Here is a 23530-nt window from a genome sequence, read left to right on the forward strand (position 1 = left end):
TCAACTATGTGAATATACAAATATAAGAAAACATTAATAATTTGATTTCAGGAATGTTTTATGAAAGTTTATGTAACAAGCAGAGGGAGGCGTGGCAATTCAACATAATGTATACATATTCTTAACGAACTATGTTGATAAGCAGCCACTTAATATTTGAGTATACAATTTTTGTGGGGTATAAATTTTTGTTTGGTTCTTATCAGCTTAATTATTTCCGAATTCGGTTGGGTCTTTCATTGCCAGCGTCACTTCCATTACTTCAAGCGGCGCTTGATAAGCTCCGACTTATGTATTATTATATATGTGTACTTTTATTTATTATGTACATACCCAATTCATTTCAATTTTGTTTTTGCTTTTTGTTTTTTGGTTTTTCCATTGTTTGTATTTATTTTGCAATTATTTTGACGCCAATCTCTCACGATTGTCGTGTATAAAAGGGCGCGCTGTTCAATGCTTTACAGTTAGAGCATTTTTGGAAGTGCTGAAGTAAAATCGACAAAATATTAAAATGAAATTATTCGTAAGCTCCCACAATATGTGCTCAAAAACGGATACATAATAATTTTTGCTTTCACAGATCGTATTCTTTGCCCTGATCGTGGCTGTTCTGGCCGCTCCCCATGGTGGTGGATTTGGTCAACCAGGATTCGGATCAGGTGGATTTGGTCAACCAGGATTCGGACCAGGTGGACACGGTCAGCCAGGATTCGGACCAGGTGGACACGGTCAACCAGGATTCGGACCAGGTGGACACGGTCAGCCAGGATTCGGACCAGGAGTCCACAATCAACATGGCTTCGGTGGTGGACACAATCAACATGGCTTCGGCGGTGCGCACAATCAACATGGCGGTGGACACAATCCTCACGGTCGTTATTAAGCATTCAAATTCAATAAAGATATAAGCCATACGGCTTAAAACTTACTGAATGCTACAACACTTGTTTCTTGTTAATTTTAGGGCACAAAACCGTTAAATATATATGTATATTTATACTCTTCATCAATATTATAGAGTATATTGATGAAAATTCACATTTAAATTTTCAGCTAATGAGTAAGGAAAATGTCAATGAAGCAGTTCAACATTATCGTATGATGAGCAAATGAATATTTAATTATTTATTTTATTTGTCTCAAAGCGCTCTCTTCGCTGAAAGCTGTAGAAGATGTCTCACACTGTTAAAACAGCTTTAAGGCATGCTATGCTCTAATAAACTTAAATAAATACTAATTCTTACTTTTATCAGTCACCAAATGTCGTCTATAGTTTTGAATGAAATGTAACACTTGAGTTCTTGAATATAGAATGGGTTAAAATAATTATACAGTTTTTCTTTTAACAATGAAAAAATAAATATGCAACACCATGAGATATATATATGAAATTATGTAAGGTAAATTTTAAATATGGAAGCCACATTGATATATCATATAGTATCATTTATATAAAATTTATTGTACTATAATAGAAATTATATTATGTGGAGCAAAAATGCAGCTTCCTTATTTAGTATTTTCATTATTTTTTTTTTCATATTTTTTTATTTTCATTTTTTTTTTTTCAGAATAATTACGATTTTTTTTTTCGACCTTGCCTGAATTTTATATGCGTGATTATCAGTATCTATACCCTAAATTTATTAAAATGGGCATGTTAGGTATCATGGCTTGGTCTAAACATTCTATTTTATTTTATTTAAATATTTTAATGATTTAAATATTTTATTGAATTTAAGGAAAAATGTAAAAAAAAAAAAAAAAAAATATTAAAAATAAAAATAAAAAAAAGTTAAGCAGCCAATATAATCTGCCCCGCTCGCAGAAGCACCATCCTCCTTATGTTGTTTTTTGGTAAACTTAGATACTTTCGATATACAACTGAAGTCTGTATATACCACAGGAGTGCTTAAAAAAATTTAAATAATTTCTGTTTAGCTTGCTCCCATATCACTTACACTTTGAGCAGACATGTTTTATTTATTTAGTCAATTTTAGTTCAAAATTGAATTGGGGGGCTTTTTGTTGTTTTTGCTGATTCATCTAATCTATTTGCTTGTTTTCGTCGCTTAGCCTTAAGAGACGCTCGAGATAAGCTCCAGACTGTATGTGTGTGCATATTACTAAAAATGATTCAACATTTATGAGCCACATAGAATTATAGCATGTATATATGTAGAAAAAATGAATTTGTTTTTTCCGTTTTTGGTTTTTGTTCTGCAAATGATTTGATTCTAATCTCTAACGTTTGCCGGGTATAAAAAGCCCCGTCGCTTGATGCTTTGCAAGTAGAACTTTCTTGGAAGCGCTGCATCAAATTCAACATATTTTCAAAATGAAATTATTCGTAAGTTCTCCTAAAGATCCTTGGATCGTAAATAAAAACTTATGAACTTTATTATTTAATTTGGTAGATCGTATTCTTAGCACTGATCGTAACAGTTCTGGCCGCACCCCAGCGCGGTGGATTCGATCCACAGGGATTCGGTCAAGGTGGTCGCGATCAAGGGGGATTCGGCCAAGGTGGTCACGGTCAACAAGGATTCGGACTAGGTGGTCGCGGTCAGCAAGGATTCGGTCCAGGTGATCGCGGTCAGCAAGGATTTGGACCAGGTGGTCGCGGTCAGCAAGGATTTGGACCAGGTGATCGCGGTCAGCAAGGATTTGGACCAGGTGGTCGCGGCCAGCAAGGATTTGGACCAGGTGGTCGCGGTCAGCAAGGATTTGGACCAGGTGGTCGCGGTCAGCAAGGATTTGGACCAGGTGATCGCGGTCAACAAGGATTCGGCCAAGGTGGTCGCGGTCAACAAGGATTTGGACCAGGTGGACGTGGCCAACAAGGCGGACACCAACATGGACGCCCTGGCTATTAAAATTAATAAACCTTATTGACTAAAATTTACCAAAATTTAAATATGTCTGGCTTGTTCTAGGGAACCAAACTCATAAACTCATAAACTATGTGCATGTGCAGACAGATGTTACGCATAATTAACATTCTCAACAGCCACACTGATATGGAATAAGTTAGTCTGCTCGTAAATTACGGGTGGACTTCTAGTGAACACTATCATCAGCATTGCTGACCCTAAAGTGTGTCGAAATGTTAACTCAGACTAACATATGTGACACGCATGGCATTCAAATATTGAAGAATTGGAAAGGGCCAGGCTAATCCATTTTTATGGTGTACAATCTTCAGTGGAAATGGAAACACAGGTCAAAATACGCATAGGGGCATTCCAGCATATTTAAGTGCATATGCTCAGTGCAGATAAGGCGACCCGCATAAGTATAGATAAGTGCGTGTTAGTTTTGGGTCTCGTTAAGTTGTTCAGGTATGCAGTTATGCAGTATGTACATACATATGTGATTACAGTGAGCTCGGCCGCTGAGGTCTTGGACTTTAAAAGACACGGAGAGTGCACTCTAGTGCTCATTGTTGGCAGAGTCTTCATCATGAAACTGTTGGTCAGTATAATATTTTCGCGGAGTGTATAGAGTATACTTCTAACAAAAGATTTATTTAAATTATATTTGATTATAGATAATATTATTTTCGTTACTTGCGGTTTTGGCCACTTCATTGGCAGCGCCGCAATATGGAGGACGCGGCGGCGGCGGATTCAATCGAGGTGGATACCACAAGCCGCAACAAAACTACCACCACAGCCCACATCACAGTCCACATCACCACAACCCACATCATAATCAGAAACATTATCCACATCATCGCCGCTTTTAATTGCAGCGTGGCCTTGCCTACATAGTGGACCAATATCAATGCTCAATAAACGGTATTACTAAAAATATTCAGTACTGTTTTAATGAAAACTTAGACAACTTACTGATTTTGCAAAGGAACCAAATATGTACACATATAATCTTTCATACACACATTTCTCTAATTCAATGATAAATCTGACTGCTGTCCTGCTCACGACCAGGATTCGTTGTAAATCAGCAAGCGAAGCTAGTTCATCGCTCATTGTGGCATTTTATTGTAGAGAGAGAGGAAAATTCTTATTTGATTTCTAAGTACACACACGAGACTCGTGATACGAGTATGTGCATGTGTTTGCTCTTGAGCACTTTGTTGGTGTCTGCTGATCCTAAAGGAAACTCTAAGCCCAATGGTTTATTTCAATTCGCAGGCAATGAAACCTCGCGCTCTTTATGTATGGTTTGCGTTTGCAATAAAAATTCGCACTAATTACGGAAAGGTTTCCAGCCACATGAGCATTACAAGATTACCAGTTAGAAACTTATTTGTATTCTTTATGGGCGTTTAATTGTTTTTGCAAATGGTACGAGATAATTACAAAAAATAAACGATTCCCAACATATTTTTACTCTTGGTGGGGAACAGCGAGCAGTAAATTAGTTTACCGTTCCGGGAGGCGATGTATGAGAGCCACAAAACGGCCCAGTGCAAGGATCGGCGATAACGCTGACAAGCAGCAGTGATAACAGCAGCAACTGCGATAGAAAGAGAGAGAGTGAGTGGAATAGAAATAAATAGAACGCATGAGTTTATATAATCATAATGTTTTCTTACATACTTACACAGTAATTAAAATTCATTCTTACGGACGCTGCAAGCTTCTCGGATGCTCTGAAAGTTCATAGAAAACTCAGCTTTCTAATCATAAATTTTAAAATCATATTCAGAAAACTATAATATTTTATTATGATTTATCTACGTATTTCCAACGAATAATTTGTTATTATTACAGCCAACTGTTTTTTAAGAAATTTAATGTACATTTAGAAATCTTCAATACTTGCATAAGCAAAATGGAATCACTCAAATTATCTTTACTAACACACATTTTCTATTTTTTTTTTGCACTTACATTAATTACAATTAATAAGTATCACAAGCACGTATACGACACGTTAACACACTCGATATGCATTATACTAAAGACGCCTCGCCTTTTTATACAGACTCTGCAAATTAAATATAATTTGTTCCATATCATACGGATAACTCAGTTTAATACGGATAACTCAGTTTAATACGGATAACTCAGTTTAATACTTCAAAGTAACAATTAATACCGCTAATTCGCTATACTAAAGTGAAATCTCTGAAATGGATCAAATAGTATTTCACGCTATTGTTTCGGTATTAAGAGAAAATGTCCATTTGAAGTGGAGCAAATAGAATCTTACGCAGTGTATCTGGATTTAAAAAACAAATCCATTTTACCATAATTTCCCATTTTTAATGGGTTCACGGTATACAAACAGTCAGTACTGCTTTTATGACAAGTAAAAAGGCTCCAGTCGAGACTGCTCGACTAGGAGATGTCCTGAACCCCTCCACTCTGATATTCTAATCATTCTGTACTTCTTGTATGCATATATACATATACATACATGCATCCAGACGCGCGCATAGGCGAAGTAAGCAGCGACTGCCCTTGGGCTGCGCTGCAGTTCGGGCAAAGCACAAGTCTCTAGTATTTGAAATATTTTACAAATTGGGGGCAAAGTGAGCGTGGTATCCCAAATCTTCAAATCACAAATGTTTGTATTCGTCATATGTACATATAAGCACAGTAAATCTGAATTTTCCAGGTCTGATAGTGTTCAAATGAGACTGAAAAGACAAAATCAATTTTTCGATTATTCTCGATAAAAAAGTTATCGGATGATTTATCGAAAAAATTAAGCAAACTCGTACTGCGTATGATATACACGAGTATGCACACAAACATTCAGCTCTCTTTTTTTTTCTTATCTTCTGAGATCGACACACTCATAGAGACGGACGGACGGACGGACAGGGCTATATCGACTCAGCTCATCGTCCTCAGCAAGAATATATATACTTTATAGGGACTACGATGCTTCCTACATACACATACACATGAATATCTGAAAGTATCATTAAAATCTTACGTCTAGAAATTAAATTATTTTACGAAGAAATTCTCAAAATAGTGCCAACACCGCAGCGCAGACCAAGTGCAATCGCCTGTATATGTACGTGTGTGTGTGTGTGTGTGTGCGAATTATTATTGAAATATCAGTTGCTCGAAGGGTTCAGGGGATCTTGTAGTCGAGCAGTCTCGACTAGAGCTTTCTTACTTGTTTTAAATTATTTTTGTTTCCTTTGACAACTATATAACGGAGTCCAGGTATGGTGGTCAAGTGGAACTTCAATGGAAGCAATAGTGAATAAGAGAAGAGGGGGAGAAAGAGAAAAAGGGCGCGTTCCGCTGGAACGCTGTGAATTCTATGTGCATGTGTTTGCTCTTGAGCACTTTGTTGATATCTGCTGATCCTAAACGCAACTCTAAACCAACGGTTTATTTCAATTCCTAGCCACATGAGCATTACAAGATCACCAGTAAGAAACTTGTTTGTATTCTTTATGGAAGTTTAATTGTTTTTGCAAACAGTACGAGATAATTACAAAAAATAAACGACTCCCAACATATTCTGGCTCTTGGTGGGGAAAAGCGAGCAGTAAATTCCAGTATATGTTCAAGCATCAGTGTTTTAGTCGCAGACAATTTGCGGTTGCCACTTCCAGCAAGGCGGCTCTGCCTGCGGCTTAGCGCTAGCGCCAGCTAGAAGCAACGATAACAGCAGCAACTGCGATAGAAAGAGAGAGAGTGAGTGGGAGAGAAATAAAGAGAACGAATAAAATAGTGAGAGTAATATAAATATGTATATTCTTATATACATACTTACACAGTACTTGAAATACATTCTAACGGGTGCTGCAGGCTACTCGGATGCTGTGGAAGTCAACTATCAAAATATTTAGATAATAAGCTAGAATCACAATACAAAATACAATATACAACAAAAATTATGTGCACAATTTTTAACCACAACCACATTTACAATATTTGTGAAATTCAACTTTTCAAAAGTGTGTGCTAATAATATAAAATTCATTGCGAGTGCACAGTACATACAAATGAAAAAAATGTTTCGATTTACTTATGAGCTCAGTTTGATGTTTGAATAGCCAAGCGCTTGGCGTACACAAAACGATTTGCTTGGCAAGGTGAATAAAATATTCTGATAGGATGTGCTTTAGTGGGTCAAGTTTGTCATATTGTATGAAATCTGTGCTCTGGTCTCTCTCCGATTTCACGGGCGCAGACCCCATTTGAATTGTTTATATTTATTTCTCATTTCCATTATTTGTTTATTTATTTTTATTTTTATTTTATTTATATATATATATATATATATATATATATATATTTTTTTTTTTTTTTTTGTACTGCGCAATTTGTGATTATCGTTCTAATCTAGCCCAATAATCCGACATGTTAATTGCAATTGCATTTCCTGCACAATTTCTGTTATCATTTTAGTTCCATTGGCTAACTGAAAAGTAGTCAATGTGGAATGTGGAAGCTGTAGAGATTTCCCCTAAGAATGATTTGAGTTTTATTTTTATAAATAAAATCTTGTATTGATTAGATAAAGCATATGTGGCTCGTACTGCTAAGAGAAACCCTTTCATAGCTTGACAGCCAAAATGTTTGATGGAGCAATAAATTCAAATTCGTATTTGTTGAACTTTTCCATGTTTCTTATCAGCCGTTTGTTTTCGCTTTTATAAAGCTAGAAATATTCATATACGCAACAAAACAAGTCGAGAATATTCCGTAATAGTTTTCCATCTAATCTTATATCAGAAAAAGATAAATAAATAGCTGAAAAATTCATATATAAAGGAAATAGTTATCAGTTCTTATTGTTGTTGTTGTTGTTTTTTTTTTCCAGTTTGGTTCACTGAAAAGCAAAAAAAAACCGGAAATTTATTTGTGCGGCAGTTGCAAGTGGTAAATAAAAGAGCAGCAACTGCTCAAGTGGCAGTTACGGGCATATCCCCAATGGCTATTTTGCAACCTTTGCCCTTTGGCTGGCTCCTCCTTTTGGCTTAAAAACGCAGCCAAGTGCAAAGGCCACCTGGCAGCATCTCCAGTTGGCCAAATTGTTGTTGCTATTGTTCTTGCCGGCATATCTGTGGGCTTCCGGTTCGTCACGCGCACACACGCACACGTTGGCACGCCCACTTGCCACAAATTTCGACTGTGGGCGGGCAGGCAATGTGCAGCCATTGAGCGCAAATGTGCCAAATAATGACTTGCAGGCAAGTGCAATTTATATGATAAGCAACAAAAATAAATTGCAGGCAATTCATTTTACTTAAATGCAGCAGCAACAGCAACAGCAACAACAGCACTCGACAATGAGTTGCTGCTGCGTTGGCAACTTTAACACACACGTACATACACTCACACACACACACACACTCACACACACACACACACTCACACACACACACAGTTCAGGTAACTTGTGGTATATCATTTGAAAATTTTGTGCTTGTCTGGCAGCTATGTTGATTTACTTGGGAGTTGCCTAATGAAGCCCGAGCGATATGACAAAATGCAAATGGCAGAAGATTTGAAAATTTATTGAGACGATTTACGGGCGTTCTACGGCTTATTTCCTAAGTACTGCATACTTTTGCGCTACACATTTTATTCTAGCGAAATGCAACATTTGCTTAGCCTTGCGTTTGAATTGAATTTCTAAATCGATTCGATGAATTGGCAAATATTAACTGAGTTTGCATTGATCTAATAATACTGATGATAATTATGAAGAGGCTAATGAAGACAATTGTAAATCACTACGATAAAAATTAATTAGCATTCTTTATTATTGATGGACTAGTATTATTAGAAATTAATATATATTCATTCAATATATAATTTTTCATTTCTCTGAAATATTGATAATATTTTTAAAATATAATAAATAATAATATAAAGCAGACAAAAATCTATCAATAATACCAATAAAAATATTAAGAAGCATGATGTTTTGTGATAATGATCAAGATTATGGTAGTAATCATGACACTCGTAATAATTAATGAATAACATAGTAATAGATAATGGTAAATGTAATTAAGAAATAACCAAATACAGAATTGCTTCCCTCCTATTTCCATTTATAGAGTGCTCTGCATATAGCTCAGACAAATCAAAGCCCGCCCAACGATAGTTTGACTCCCCTTTTTCTGGCCGACGTTCGAGAAGGCAATGGAGAAAGAGAGGGCTAGCAGTTTATTGTTCGCATCTCTCTCGCACCTCTCTGCATCTGCATGCGTTTGGGGCTGCTCGAATTGCTGGAGTGCATTCCGTAGCAGACTCGAGTTGCTAATGAGCCGACAGTGTTGGCTAATTGAGCATGTCCGAAGCTGCAAACGAAATGAATGTGAAAATTGAGGCCCAAATGCGACGATTCTTAGACTTTTGCTTGGCAGAGCGACAAGCGTAGAAAGGTGTAAGAGAGGCACGACCTGACCCAACAGGCGCGTTTGCCGACACTACTCCAACAGCCACAACACTCTCATGCATACCGCTAACAGCTACAACAAATCCCGTTGTCCATATTCCGTATTCATATGCAAAATTAATGCCGAAACTGTGGCAGGTCTCTCGAGCGACAACTGCAGACTGCATCAAAACGAAGTCTCCAGCAGCATCCAGAGGGCAGCGAAAATAAAATACAAAACCCCACAGAGTTAAGTAGAAGCTGAGTTACACTTTTATTTTGAAGAGCAAACTAAATACATATATTAAAATAGAAACTTATTTTAATAGAATGGTATGAGCTAATATTTTCCTCTACAGCAGATCAATTATTGAAATTATATTAAAGGAATAGTAATACAGTAAATATCACCCGCTGTCAACTTGCTTGTCAAGCTGTGCATACCCACTTCAATGCCCTGACACAAAAGAGCAACAGCATCCGTTGACCCGACAGCTACAGGCCATAGCCATGCCCCTGCCTGGTGCCACTCCCATTGGCCCGGCACCTCCTGCACACTGTCCAACTCCTTTGGAGTGTCCTTCATTGTTGAAAGCTGAACCTTGGGAGCAATCAGTGGATTATACGCTGCTTTACAAGAGACGTGGTGCTGGCATTTGGCCGTCACTGTACTTGATTTTTTCACTCCCTCCCATCTCTCTCTCTCTCACACTCACTCACTTACTAGCTGTTACTCTTTCATGCATTTCTATGGTTCTGTTAAAGAGAGCGAGAGAGACATTGCACACAGAGTTCGCGATGTGTGTTTCAACACTTTTATGCATTCATTGTTCGTTAAGGGATATACATGTGTGTGTGTGTGTGTGTTTTTGTTAAAACATAAATTTAACTGCAGGCGCTTGGAGCGTGTGACAAGGCCACAGGAATTCAAAACAAAAGTTGCAACAAATACCAAACACGCCATAAAGACAACAACAGCAACAAGAACGTGCTGCAGCCCCCAACACATAGACATAAATTGCAAGCCGGTCATTTGCTCTCTCGCTCTTGCTGCGCAGCTCCCACTTCCTTCACTGCGCTCTTCCCGTTGCGTACCTCGTCGACGCTCTGTGGCGAAAAGAATGACAGGAAACCGGATGTGAGTGCATGCCTTTTGTGCATGCAACGAATTATTCAGTTGACATACAGGATGTGTGCTTTGTTGCTGCTGTTGCTGTTGTTGTTGGTGTTGTTGTTGGTGTTGTTGTTGTTATTATTGTAGTTGCTGCTGGCTGCCTGGTCGCAGACCCACCTTTGCCGTCCCTACATCCATGTGACCACTTCAAGGACACCTTCGCCAGCTCCTAACGCTTTATTAATTTTATAAAATGCATAACCTACGCAAAGCTAAAGAACTTTCATTCACCTATGCTTTTATTACATTTCTTGAAAATAAAACTTTTTTTTTTTATTATTATTAACTATTTTTGTTTTTTGTTGACACTAAAAATTCCTCTCACACTGAATGCTGCTGTGGTTATGCCCGCCTGCGACGCTTCTCTCACTTGCACTCATTGTCATGCTTAGGCTCTGGCCCGATACATAGAAACAGAACGGAGTTCTGTTCGATTTGGTCGTGATTGGTTCCCACTGTTGCAATAGTATTAGTGAGAGAGCTGGTTTATCCGTGTGAGTTTGCGCTTTAGTTGCTGCACTTCTCATTTCTTCTACCTGCTAACTCTCACTTCAAGCGCGAGACAGAGATAAAGAGAGCTGCTGCTGAACAAAGTCTAGGTACCAATAAGTAAGAGCGAGAGGAAATACTTACGTTTAGCGTACTCAACTACAAATGAGCAACGCTAGGAAGCTCATAGTAAACGACAGCGCACAGTAAAATTGTTTTCGCACCGGGTTAATGTATTATTAAATTAGACGCCATTGTAATATTTTATAGCTTTACTATACTAACAGAGCATTATAGAGTCGAGGCTACCTAATGAGCTGCTTCGATTGTTATTACCAATGCCTCATTCTAAGGTGGTGTACTTTATGATTATTGTTATTACGCTCATGTAAGCATTTCATATGAACAAACACACCCACAAATTTTAAAGGCAATTTTTCAATTTTATGTAGGCAACTCATAAATAAAACCTGGTCGAGCTTTTTGAGTGTAATCAAAAAGTGCGTGCTAACTAAATTGTTATTGCTTTCAAATGTCACGTATCATTATCATAATTTTTTCGCTTGACATTTTTAAGTAGCTGCCATAAATGTTTATAACTTTTATACATACCCACACACACATACAGCAACATATACTTTCTATTAACCCTGCATTGCCTACGGCCTTGTGCAGCCTCTCTACGTTATTGGACCCCAGGGAGGTGCCGAAGGGAGACAAGCCAGGATCTCCCCAACACACACACTCGCATACACGTAAGCACCTTGCCTTTCATATTCATAATTTATGGCTGCATTTGCCAACTGCCTTTTATTATTGTTGTTGGCGAAAGCGATAAGGCCGAAAAAAAAACCTATTCTGTGGGGGAAGATTGGGGCCGTTTTTTACTTGGAGGAGAAGTTCCAAGCGATGTCAAAGATGCTTTTCGTTAACTTGCAATTATCATAGAAACATTTTTAATAACCATCTGCTAAAAGCCTACAAGGTCGTATAGTAAAAAACAAGTAAGAAAACTCTAGTCGAGACTGCTCGACTAGGAGATACCCTGAACCCTTCAATCTGATATTCTACTCACTCTACACTTATTTTAGGCACACATATATACACACGCACGTATTAGAACGCTCTCTGCAGCTCTGCCCTCTGCGCAGTAAGCAGCGACTACGCTTGGGCTGCGCTGCAGTGTGGGCAATATAATACGAATTTATTTGTTGAATAATTTAATTTCTATACGTACGATCCTAATGAAACTTTCACAAAAGTCATGGTGAGGGGGTAAATTTAGGGGGGGGGGGGGGGGGGCTAATTATAAGTTTGGAAGCTCTAGCTTTAAAAGTCTATAAGATATAATTAATTAACTAGCTTTCGATAAGGTTTTTAATCGATAAATATCGGGAAATGTTATCGATTTTGTGTGATAAACTCGACATGCGCGAAGTATGCACGAACCTAAGAAAAAAATTTCAAGTCTCTAGCTCTTATATCTTCTGAGATCGACGCGTTCATACATACGGACGGACGGGCGCACGGACAGACAGACGGAGAGGGCCAAATCGACTCAGCTCGTCGCCCTGATCAAGAATATATATACCTTGTGGGGTCTGGCATGCCTCCTTCTGCCTGCTACATACTTTTAACAAAACCATTATACCCTGATTTCCCATTTTCAATGGGTTCAAGGTATAAAAATTGACACCCATAACAAAATGTGTATGATATTTAGCATCAATATTTAATGAGTTTCTAAGCACAAATTTAAAAATTTTTGAAGCATTGGGTTTGACTAGGCATATTCAGAAATTAACAATATTTTTTTATAATTTATCTACATATTTGTAACGAAATGTATATCATTTACAAATATTAAATACTTAAACAAGACATTTAATTTACATTTAGCAATCTTATATACTTTCAGAAGCAAAATTAAAACGCTAAAATTACCATACCAGTTGCTATGCTTGCGGACTTACATTAATTACAATTAATAATTATCACAATCACGTATACGACACGTTAACACACTCGATATGCATTATACTAAAGACGCCTCGCCTTTTTATACAGACTCTGCAAATTAAATATAATTTGTTCCATTATCATATGGATAACTCAGTTTAATACTTCAAAGTAACAATTAATACCGCTAATTCGCTATACTAAAGTGAAATCTCTGAAATGGATCAAATAGTATTTCACGCTATTGTTTCGGTATTAAGAGAAAATGTCCATTTTAAGTGGAGCAAATAGAATCTTACCAGCGTATCTCTATCTATATCTGTATCTGGATTTAAAAAACCATGCCATTTTACCATAATTTCCCATTTTTAATGGGTTCACGGTATACAGTCAGTACTGTTTTTATAAACATTTGAATGATGAATTTACTGAGCTCACCAAGTAAGCATCTCTCTAATGCAACGGTAAATCTACCTGTTGTCCTGCTCGCTCATAGTATTCGTTGTAAATGAGCAAGCGATACTAATTTAATCATTGGTGGCTTTAATTGCATATATACTGATTTGTATATATGTAATCTCCCTCGATCACCCTGGCATTTACCATTGCACGTATCCATATATGCATCTCATTCGATCACACTCGCATTACGTTAATGCGTTAATATATGCGCTAAACGCAGTCTATAGAAAGTGTACCGTATTGCTATTTTTGCGCTCTCGATTTTGGTTTTGCTCTGATTAGCTATTTACTATGCCTTAAATTATTTTTGCTTTCTTTAACAAAAATTTCATGGAGTGCAGCTATGGTGCTCAAAAGGAATTTCAATGGAATTCTAACTGCACTCACGAGACTCGTGATGTGCATGTGTTTGCTCTTGAGCACTTTCTTGGTGTCTGCTGATCCTAAAGGCAACTCTAAATCCAATGGTTCATTTCAATTCGCAGGCAATGAAACCTCGCGCTCTTTATGTATGGTTTGCGTTTGCAATAAAAATTCGCACTAATTACGGAAAGGCTTCCAGCCACATGAGCATTATAAGATTACCAGTTAGAAACTTATTTGTATTCTTTATGGACGTTTAATTGTTTTTGCAAATGGTACGAGATAATTACAAAAAATAAACGATTCCCAACATATTTTTACTCTTGGTGGGGAACAGCGAGCAGTAAATTAGTTTACCGTTCCGGGAGGCGATGTATGAGAGCCACAAAACGGCCCAGTGCAAGGATCGGCGATAACGCTGACAAGCAGCAGTGATAACAGCAGCAACTGCGATAGAAAGAGAGAGAGTGAGTGGAATAGAAATAAATAGAACGCATGAGTTTATATAATCATAATGTTTTCTTACATACTTACACAGTAATTAAAATTCATTCTTACGGACGCTGCAAGCTTCTCGGATGCTCTGAAAGTTCATAGAAAACTCAGCTTTCTAATCATAAATTTTAAAATCATATTCAGAAAACTATAATATTTTATTATGATTTATCTACGTATTTCCCACGAATAATTTGTTATTATTACAGCCAACTGTTTTTTAAGAAATTTAATGTACATTTAGCAATCTTCAATACTTGCATAAGCAAAATGGAATCACTCAAATTATCTTTACTAACACACATTTTCTATTTTTTCGCACGTACATTAATTACAATTAATAAGTATCACAATCTCGTGTACGACACGTTAACACACTCGATATGCATTATACTAAAGTCGCCTTGCCTTTTTATACAGACTCTGCAAATTAAAAATAATTTATTTCATATCATACGGATAACTCAGTTTAATACGGATAACTCAGTTTAATACGGATAACTCAGTTTAATACTTCAAAGTAACAATTCGCTATACTAAAGTGAAATCTCTGAAATGGATCAAATAGTATTTCACGCTATTGTTTCGGTATTAAGAGAAAATGTCCATTTGAAGTGGAGCAAATAGAATCTTACGCAGTGTATCTGTATCAATATCTGTATCTGGATTTAAAAAATATATCCATTTTACCATAATTTCCCATTTTTAATATGCTGCCTTAATTATTTTTGCTTTCTTTAACAAAAATTTCATGGAGTGCAGCTATGGTGCTCAAAAGGAATTTCAATGGAATTCTAACTGCACACACGAGACTCGTGATACGAGTATGTGCATGTGTTTGCTCTTGAGCACTTTCTTGGTGTCTGCTGATCCTAAAGGCAACTCTAAATCCAATGGTTCATTTCAATTCGCAGGCAATGAAACCTCGCGCTCTTTATGTATGGTTTGGGTTTGCAATAAAAATTCGCACTAATTACGGAAAGGTTTCCAGCCACATGAGCATTACAAGATTACCAGTAAGAAACTTATTTGTATTCTTTATGGAAGTTTAATTGTTTTTGCAAATGGTATGAGTTAATTACAAAAAATAAACGATTCCAAAATATTTTGATTTCGATTAAAGTATAGTTTCCCACATCAGTATATTTCCCACATCCCTGTTCCTAATCTATCACACCGGGAGGACGTGGACCCTTAGGTTCATAACAAAACGGATCGCAGTTCCTGTCTGTGACCGGTATAAAGATCAGTTCAACGCCACTGCTAGCAAGCAGCAGCGATAACAACAGCAACTGCGATAGAAGAGTGAGTGGAATAGAAATAAAGAGAACGCATGAGTTTATATAATCATGTATTTTCTTACATACTTACGCAGTAATTGAAATTCATTCTTACGGACGCTGCAAGCTTCTCGGATGCTCTGGAAGTTCATAGAAAACTCAGCTTACGTATTTTTTCAACCAATCTTCAATCATATCAGCTAACAAATACAGTAGAATCCGGTTATAGCGACACTCAAGGGGCCGACGATTTTTTGTCGCTATACCCGGCGGACGCTTTAACCAGAAGGTTTCTTTCATAATTTATTTTATTATGATTTATCTACGTATTTCCCACGAGTAATGTACATTTAGCAATCTTTAATACTCGCATAAGCAAAATGGAATCACTCAAATTATCTTTACTAACACACATTTTCTTTTTTTTCGCACTTACATTAATTACAATTAATAAGTATCACAATCTCGTGTACGACACGTTAACACACTCGATATGCATTATACTAAAGTCGCCTTGCCTTTTTATACAGACTCTGCAAATTAAATATAATTTGTTCCATATCATACGGATAACTCAGTTTAATACGGATAACTCAGTTTAATACTTCAAAGTAACAATTAATACCGCTAATTCGCTATACTAAAGTGAAATCTCTGAAATGGATCAAATAGTATTTCACGCTATTGTTTCGGTATTAAGAGAAAATGTCCATTTGAAGTGGAGCAAATAGAATCTTACGCAGTGTATCTGTATCAATATCTGTATCTGGATTTAAAAAATATATCCATTTTACCATAATCTCCCATTTTTAATGGGTTCACGGTATACAAACAGTCAGTACTGCTTTTATGACAAGTAAGAAGGCTCCAGTCGAAACTGCTCGACTAGGAGATGCCCTGAACCCCTCCTTTCTGATATTCTAATCATTCTGTACTTCTTGTATGCATATATACATATACATACATGCACCCAGACGCGCGCATAGGCGAAGTAAGCAGCGACTGCCCTTGGGCTGCGCTGCAGTGCGGGCAATATTATGAGAATGAGTATGTACATTCCAAAGCACAAGTCTCTAGTATTTGAAATATTTTACAAATTGGGGGCAAAGTGGGCGTGGTATCCCAAATCTTCAAATCACAAATGTTTGTATTCGTCATATGTACATATAAGCACGGTAAATCTGAAGTTTCTAGGTCTAATAGTGTTCAAATGAGACTGAAAAGACAAAATCAATTTTTCGATTATTCTCGATATAAAAAGTTATCGGATGATTTATCGAAAAAATTAAGCAAACTTGTACTGCGTATGATATACACGAGTATGCATACAAACTTTCAGCTCTCTAGCTTTTGTATCTTCTGAGATCGACACACTCATAGAGACGGACGGACGGACGGACGGACGGACGGACAGGGCTATATCGACTCAGCTCATCGTCCTGAGCAAGAATATATATACTTTATGGGGTCTATGATGCTTCCTACATACACATACACATGAATATCTGAAAGTATCATTAAAATCTTACGTCTAGAAATTAAATTATTTTACGAAGAAATTCTCAAAATAGTGCCAACACCGCAGCGCAGACCAAGTGCAATCGCCTGTATATGTACGTGTGTGTGTGTGTGTGCGAATTATTATTGAAATATCAGTTGCTCGAAGGGTTCAGGGGATCTTGTAGTCGAGCAGTCTCGACTAGAGCTTTCTTACTTGTTTAAAATTATTTTTGTTTCCTTTGACAACTATATAACGGAGTCCAGGTATGGTGGTCAGAAGAGGGGGAGAAAGAGAAAAAGGACGCGTTCCGCTGGAAAAATTTGTGAATTCTATGTGCATGTGTTTGCTCTTGAGCACTTTGTTGGTATCTGCTAATCCTAAGCACAACTCTAAACTCAACGGTTTATTTCAATTCAGGTTTGGTTTGGGCTTGCAATAAAAATTCTTACTAATTACGGAAAGGTTCCCAGCCACATGAGCATTACAAGATTACCAGTAAGAAACTTGTTTGTATTCTTGCAAACAGTACGAGATAATTACAAAAAATAAACGACTCCCAACATATTCTGGCTCTTGGTGGGGAACAGCGAGCAGTAAATTCCAGTATATGTTCAATCATCAGGTTTTTAGGCGCAGGAAGGTAGTGGCTCGTCGGGCCACGTCCAGCAAGGCGGATCTGCGTGCGGTTTAGCGCTAGCGCCAGCTAGAAGCAGCGATAACAACAGCAACTGCGATAGAAAGAGAGAGAGTGAGTGGAATAGAAATAAAGAGAACGCTTGAGTTTATATAATCATAATGTTTTCTTACATACTTACACAGTAATTGAAATTCATTCTTACGGACGCTGTAAGCTTCTCGGATGCTCTGGAAGTTCATAGAAAACTCAGCTTACGTATTTTTTCAACCAATCTTCAATCTTATCAACTAACAAATACAGTAGAATCCGGTTATAGCGACACTCAAGGGGCCGACGATTTTATGTCGCTATACCCGGCGGACGCTTTAACCAGAAGGTTTCTTTCATAATTTATTTTATTGTGATTTATCTACGTATTTCCCACGAATAATTTGTTATTATTACAGCCAACTGTTTTTTAAGAAATTTAATGTACATTTAGTAATCTTCAATACTTGCATAAGCAAAATGGAATCACTCAAATTATCTTTACTAACACACATTTTCTATTTTTTCGCACTTACATTAATTACAATTAATAAGTATCACAATCTCGTGTACGACACGTTAACACACTCGATATGCATTATACTAAAGTACTGCTCTCGTATCTGTATCTGTTCTTATCTGTATCAGTATCTGTATCTGTATCTGTAAATCTGTAATCTGTATCTGTATCTGTATCTGTATCTGTATCTGTATCTGTATCTGTATCTGTATCTGTATCTGTATCTGTATCTGTATCTGTATCTGTATCTGTATCTGTATCTGTATCTGTATCTGTATCTGTATCTGTATCTGTATCTGTATCTGTATCTGTATCTGTATCTGTATCTGTATCTGTATCTGTATCTGTATCTGTATCTGTATCTGTATCTGTATCTGTATCTGTATCTGTATCTGTATCTGTATCTGTATCTGTATCTGTATCTGTATCTGTATCTGTATCTGTATCTGTATCTGTATCTGTATCTGTATCTGTATCTGTATCTGTATCTGTATCTGTATCTGTATCTGTATCTGTATCTGTATCTGTATCTGTATCTGTATCTGTATCTGTATCTGTATCTGTATCTGTATCTGTATCTGTATCTGTATCTGTATCTGTATCTGTATCTGTATCTGTATCTGTATCTGTATCTGTATCTGTATCTGTATCTGTATCTGTATCTGTATCTGTATCTGTATCTGTATCTGTATCTGTATCTGTATCTGTATCTGTATCTGTATCTGTATCTGTATCTGTATCTGTATCTGTATCTGTATCTGTATCTGTATCTGTATCTGTATCTGTATCTGTATCTGTATCTGTATCTGTATCTGTATCTGTATCTGTATCTGTATCTGTATCTGTATCTGTATCTGTATCTGTATCTGTATCTGTATCTGTATCTGTATCTGTATCTGTATCTGTATCTGTATCTGTATCTGTATCTGTATCTGTATCTGTATCTGTATCTGTATCTGTATCTGTATCTGTATCTGTATCTGTATCTGTATCTGTATCTGTATCTGTATCTGTATCTGTATCTGTATCTGTATCTGTATCTGTATCTGTATCTGTATCTGTATCTGTATCTGTATCTGTATCTGTATCTGTATCTGTATCTGTATCTGTATCTGTATCTGTATCTGTATCTGTATCTGTATCTGTATCTGTATCTGTATCTGTATCTGTATCTGTATCTGTATCTGTATCTGTATCTGTATCTGTATCTGTATCTGTATCTGTATCTGTATCTGTATCTGTATCTGTATCTGTATCTGTATCTGTATCTGTATCTGTATCTGTATCTGTATCTGTATCTGTATCTGTATCTGTATCTGTATCTGTATCTGTATCTGTATCTGTATCTGTATCTGTATCTGTATCTGTATCTGTATCTGTATCTGTATCTGTATCTGTATCTGTATCTGTATCTGTATCTGTATCTGTATCTGTATCTGTATCTGTATCTGTATCTGTATCTGTATCTGTATCTGTATCTGTATCTGTATCTGTATCTGTATCTGTATCTGTATCTGTATCTGTATCTGTATCTGTATCTGTATCTGTATCTGTATCTGTATCTGTATCTGTATCTGTATCTGTATCTGTATCTGTATCTGTATCTGTATCTGTATCTGTATCTGTATCTGTATCTGTATCTGTATCTGTATCTGTATCTGTATCTGTATCTGTATCTGTATCTGTATCTGTATCTGTATCTGTATCTGTATCTGTATCTGTATCTGTATCTGTATCTGTATCTGTATCTGTATCTGTATCTGTATCTGTATCTGTATCTGTATCTGTATCTGTATCTGTATCTGTATCTGTATCTGTATCTGTATCTGTATCTGTATCTGTATCTGTATCTGTATCTGTATCTGTATCTGTATCTGTATCTGTATCTGTATCTGTATCTGTATCTGTATCTGTATCTGTATCTGTATCTGTATCTGTATCTGTATCTGTATCTGTATCTGTATCTGTATCTGTATCTGTATCTGTATCTGTATCTGTATCTGTATCTGTATCTGTATCTGTATCTGTATCTGTATCTGTATCTGTATCTGTATCTGTATCTGTATCTGTATCTGTATCTGTATCTGTATCTGTATCTGTATCTGTATCTGTATCTGTATCTGTATCTGTATCTGTATCTGTATCTGTATCTGTATCTGTATCTGTATCTGTATCTGTATCTGTATCTGTATCTGTATCTGTATCTGTATCTGTATCTGTATCTGTATCTGTATCTGTATCTGTATCTGTATCTGTATCTGTATCTGTATCTGTATCTGTATCTGTATCTGTATCTGTATCTGTATCTGTATCTGTATCTGTATCTGTATCTGTATCTGTATCTGTATCTGTATCTGTATCTGTATCTGTATCTGTATCTGTATCTGTATCTGTATCTGTATCTGTATCTGTATCTGTATCTGTATCTGTATCTGTATCTGTATCTGTATCTGTATCTGTATCTGTATCTGTATCTGTATCTGTATCTGTATCTGTATCTGTATCTGTATCTGTATCTGTATCTGTATCTGTATCTGTATCTGTATCTGTATCTGTATCTGTATCTGTATCTGTATCTGTATCTGTATCTGTATCTGTATCTGTATCTGTATCTGTATCTGTATCTGTATCTGTATCTGTATCTGTATCTGTATCTGTATCTGTATCTGTATCTGTATCTGTATCTGTATCTGTATCTGTATCTGTATCTGTATCTGTATCTGTATCTGTATCTGTATCTGTATCTGTATCTGTATCTGTATCTGTATCTGTATCTGTATCTGTATCTGTATCTGTATCTGTATCTGTATCTGTATCTGTATCTGTATCTGTATCTGTATCTGTATCTGTATCTGTATCTGTATCTGTATCTGTATCTGTATCTGTATCTGTATCTGTATCTGTATCTGTATCTGTATCTGTATCTGTATCTGTATCTGTATCTGTATCTGTATCTGTATCTGTATCTGTATCTGTATCTGTATCTGTATCTGTATCTGTATCTGTATCTGTATCTGTATCTGTATCTGTATCTGTATCTGTATCTGTATCTGTATCTGTATCTGTATCTGTATCTGTATCTGTATCTGTATCTGTATCTGTATCTGTATCTGTATCTGTATCTGTATCTGTATCTGTATCTGTATCTGTATCTGTATCTGTATCTGTATCTGTATCTGTATCTGTATCTGTATCTGTATCTGTATCTGTATCTGTATCTGTATCTGTATCTGTATCTGTATCTGTATCTGTATCTGTATCTGTATCTGTATCTGTATCTGTATCTGTATCTGTATCTGTATCTGTATCTGTATCTGTATCTGTATCTGTATCTGTATCTGTATCTGTATCTGTATCTGTATCTGTATCTGTATCTGTATCTGTATCTGTATCTGTATCTGTATCTGTATCTGTATCTGTATCTGTATCTGTATCTGTATCTGTATCTGTATCTGTATCTGTATCTGTATCTGTATCTGTATCTGTATCTGTATCTGTATCTGTATCTGTATCTGTATCTGTATCTGTATCTGTATCTGTATCTGTATCTGTATCTGTATCTGTATCTGTATCTGTATCTGTATCTGTATCTGTATCTGTATCTGTATCTGTATCTGTATCTGTATCTGTATCTGTATCTGTATCTGTATCTGTATCTGTATCTGTATCTGTATCTGTATCTGTATCTGTATCTGTATCTGTATCTGTATCTGTATCTGTATCTGTATCTGTATCTGTATCTGTATCTGTATCTGTATCTGTATCTGTATCTGTATCTGTATCTGTATCTGTATCTGTATCTGTATCTGTATCTGTATCTGTATCTGTATCTGTATCTGTATCTGTATCTGTATCTGTATCTGTATCTGTATCTGTATCTGTATCTGTATCTGTATCTGTATCTGTATCTGTATCTGTATCTGTATCTGTATCTGTATCTGTATCTGTATCTGTATCTGTATCTGTATCTGTATCTGTATCTGTATCTGTATCTGTATCTGTATCTGTATCTGTATCTGTATCTGTATCTGTATCTGTATCTGTATCTGTATCTGTATCTGTATCTGTATCTGTATCTGTATCTGTATCTGTATCTGTATCTGTATCTGTATCTGTATCTGTATCTGTATCTGTATCTGTATCTGTATCTGTATCTGTATCTGTATCTGTATCTGTATCTGTATCTGTATCTGTATCTGTATCTGTATCTGTATCTGTATCTGTATCTGTATCTGTATCTGTATCTGTATCTGTATCTGTATCTGTATCTGTATCTGTATCTGTATCTGTATCTGTATCTGTATCTGTATCTGTATCTGTATCTGTATCTGTATCTGTATCTGTATCTGTATCTGTATCTGTATCTGTATCTGTATCTGTATCTGTATCTGTATCTGTATCTGTATCTGTATTCTGTATCTGTATCTGTATCTGTATCTGTATCTGTATCTGTATCTGTATCTGTATCTGTATCTGTATCTGTATCTGTATCTGTATCTGTATCTGTAACTGTATCATTTTGCTTATCATTGAAACACAATAACAATAACAATAACAATAATTATAAATATTGTAAGAAATAAATTTACAAAATGTCGCAACAGAGCTCACTGGATAAACTTTGACAAAGGACAAACCTGAATGGCAACAGCAGCACCACCACCAAATATGAGAAATTATTTCGCCAACATATTGTTGTAGTTGCTTTGTTGTTGTTGTGTTTGCTCGTAATATAATTTGCATAATTTTATTGCATACATTTTCGGTGGCATAATGAGTCTAGACATTTTGTTTCAATTTATGAAAATGTTATTTTATGCAATATGTTTGTGATTAGTTGACTTTTGCATAAATATGCATAAACAGAGTACATAAATAAATGCAGATATATGCGTGCAGAGATTTATGCAGATATATGTATGTATGTAGATGTAAGTTTCGAATGTTAAAGTTAAACGGAGAAACAAGTGAAATGCAAAGTTCATAAAAATTACAGGGCGACACGAAGCGAAACACTTAAGAGCTTCGCCTCCCACAAACATTAAAAACTAATCAAACTTTTAAATACACTTCAACCGCAGTCTCAGTTTCAGTCGCAATCGTCGTTGCTATTGCCAGTTGCCAGCTGAAGGCGTTTAGTAGGCGTGTTCCGGCACAATTCGACAGGCGTCTTAAAAACGCGACGTCGACTTTGATTTGTCGCCTCCCACAGTCCGTCTCTTTCGTGCAGTGTCTTTCCTTTCCTTTTGGCCCTAACTTTGGCCGGACTTTTGCCTTGTTGTCAACGTCA

At 36.4% G+C, this 23530-nt stretch overlaps 1 protein-coding gene and 6 long non-coding RNA genes across 7 annotated transcripts; 2 read left to right on the forward strand and 5 right to left on the reverse strand.

The window, feature by feature from the left end:
- The first annotated feature begins 371 nt into the window (after window positions 1-371).
- LOC149091672 (uncharacterized) lies at window positions 372-944 on the forward strand. Its single transcript, XR_016196406.1, has 2 exons — window positions 372-526; window positions 584-944. It is a non-coding gene; the product is annotated as an uncharacterized LOC149091672 (long non-coding RNA).
- A 1262-nt stretch (window positions 945-2206) lies between these two features.
- On the forward strand, window positions 2207-3816 carry LOC115563274 (uncharacterized). The gene is made up of 3 exons (XM_089257423.1): window positions 2207-2353; window positions 2421-3477; window positions 3554-3816. Exons 1-2 carry the CDS (start codon window positions 2342-2344, stop codon window positions 2877-2879), a joined length of 471 nt encoding a protein of 156 aa, XP_089113549.1. The 5' UTR covers window positions 2207-2341; the 3' UTR covers window positions 2880-3477; window positions 3554-3816.
- Window positions 3817-4271: 455 nt separating this feature from the next.
- Window positions 4272-4936, reverse strand: LOC149091673 (uncharacterized). The gene is made up of 3 exons (XR_016196407.1): window positions 4863-4936; window positions 4573-4621; window positions 4272-4485 (listed from the first exon to the last, which is right to left on the reverse strand). It is a non-coding gene; the product is annotated as an uncharacterized LOC149091673 (long non-coding RNA).
- A 1440-nt stretch (window positions 4937-6376) lies between these two features.
- LOC149091674 (uncharacterized) lies at window positions 6377-13050 on the reverse strand. Its single transcript, XR_016196410.1, has 3 exons — window positions 12970-13050; window positions 6715-6774; window positions 6377-6615 (listed from the first exon to the last, which is right to left on the reverse strand). It is a non-coding gene; the product is annotated as an uncharacterized LOC149091674 (long non-coding RNA).
- A 963-nt stretch (window positions 13051-14013) lies between these two features.
- On the reverse strand, window positions 14014-14688 carry LOC149091675 (uncharacterized). The gene is made up of 3 exons (XR_016196409.1): window positions 14602-14688; window positions 14315-14363; window positions 14014-14227 (listed from the first exon to the last, which is right to left on the reverse strand). It is a non-coding gene; the product is annotated as an uncharacterized LOC149091675 (long non-coding RNA).
- A 560-nt stretch (window positions 14689-15248) lies between these two features.
- On the reverse strand, window positions 15249-16098 carry LOC149091676 (uncharacterized). Its single transcript, XR_016196411.1, has 3 exons — window positions 15992-16098; window positions 15647-15695; window positions 15249-15567 (listed from the first exon to the last, which is right to left on the reverse strand). It is a non-coding gene; the product is annotated as an uncharacterized LOC149091676 (long non-coding RNA).
- A 1410-nt stretch (window positions 16099-17508) lies between these two features.
- LOC149091677 (uncharacterized) lies at window positions 17509-18243 on the reverse strand. Its single transcript, XR_016196408.1, has 2 exons — window positions 17872-18243; window positions 17509-17784 (listed from the first exon to the last, which is right to left on the reverse strand). It is a non-coding gene; the product is annotated as an uncharacterized LOC149091677 (long non-coding RNA).
- Window positions 18244-23530: the final 5287 nt, after the last annotated feature.

Source organism: Drosophila navojoa, chromosome 3 (genome assembly GCF_054131105.1).
Source record: "Drosophila navojoa isolate 15081-1374.11 chromosome 3, UAZ_NAV_1.0, whole genome shotgun sequence".
Lineage (NCBI taxonomy): Eukaryota > Metazoa > Arthropoda > Insecta > Diptera > Drosophilidae > Drosophila > Drosophila navojoa.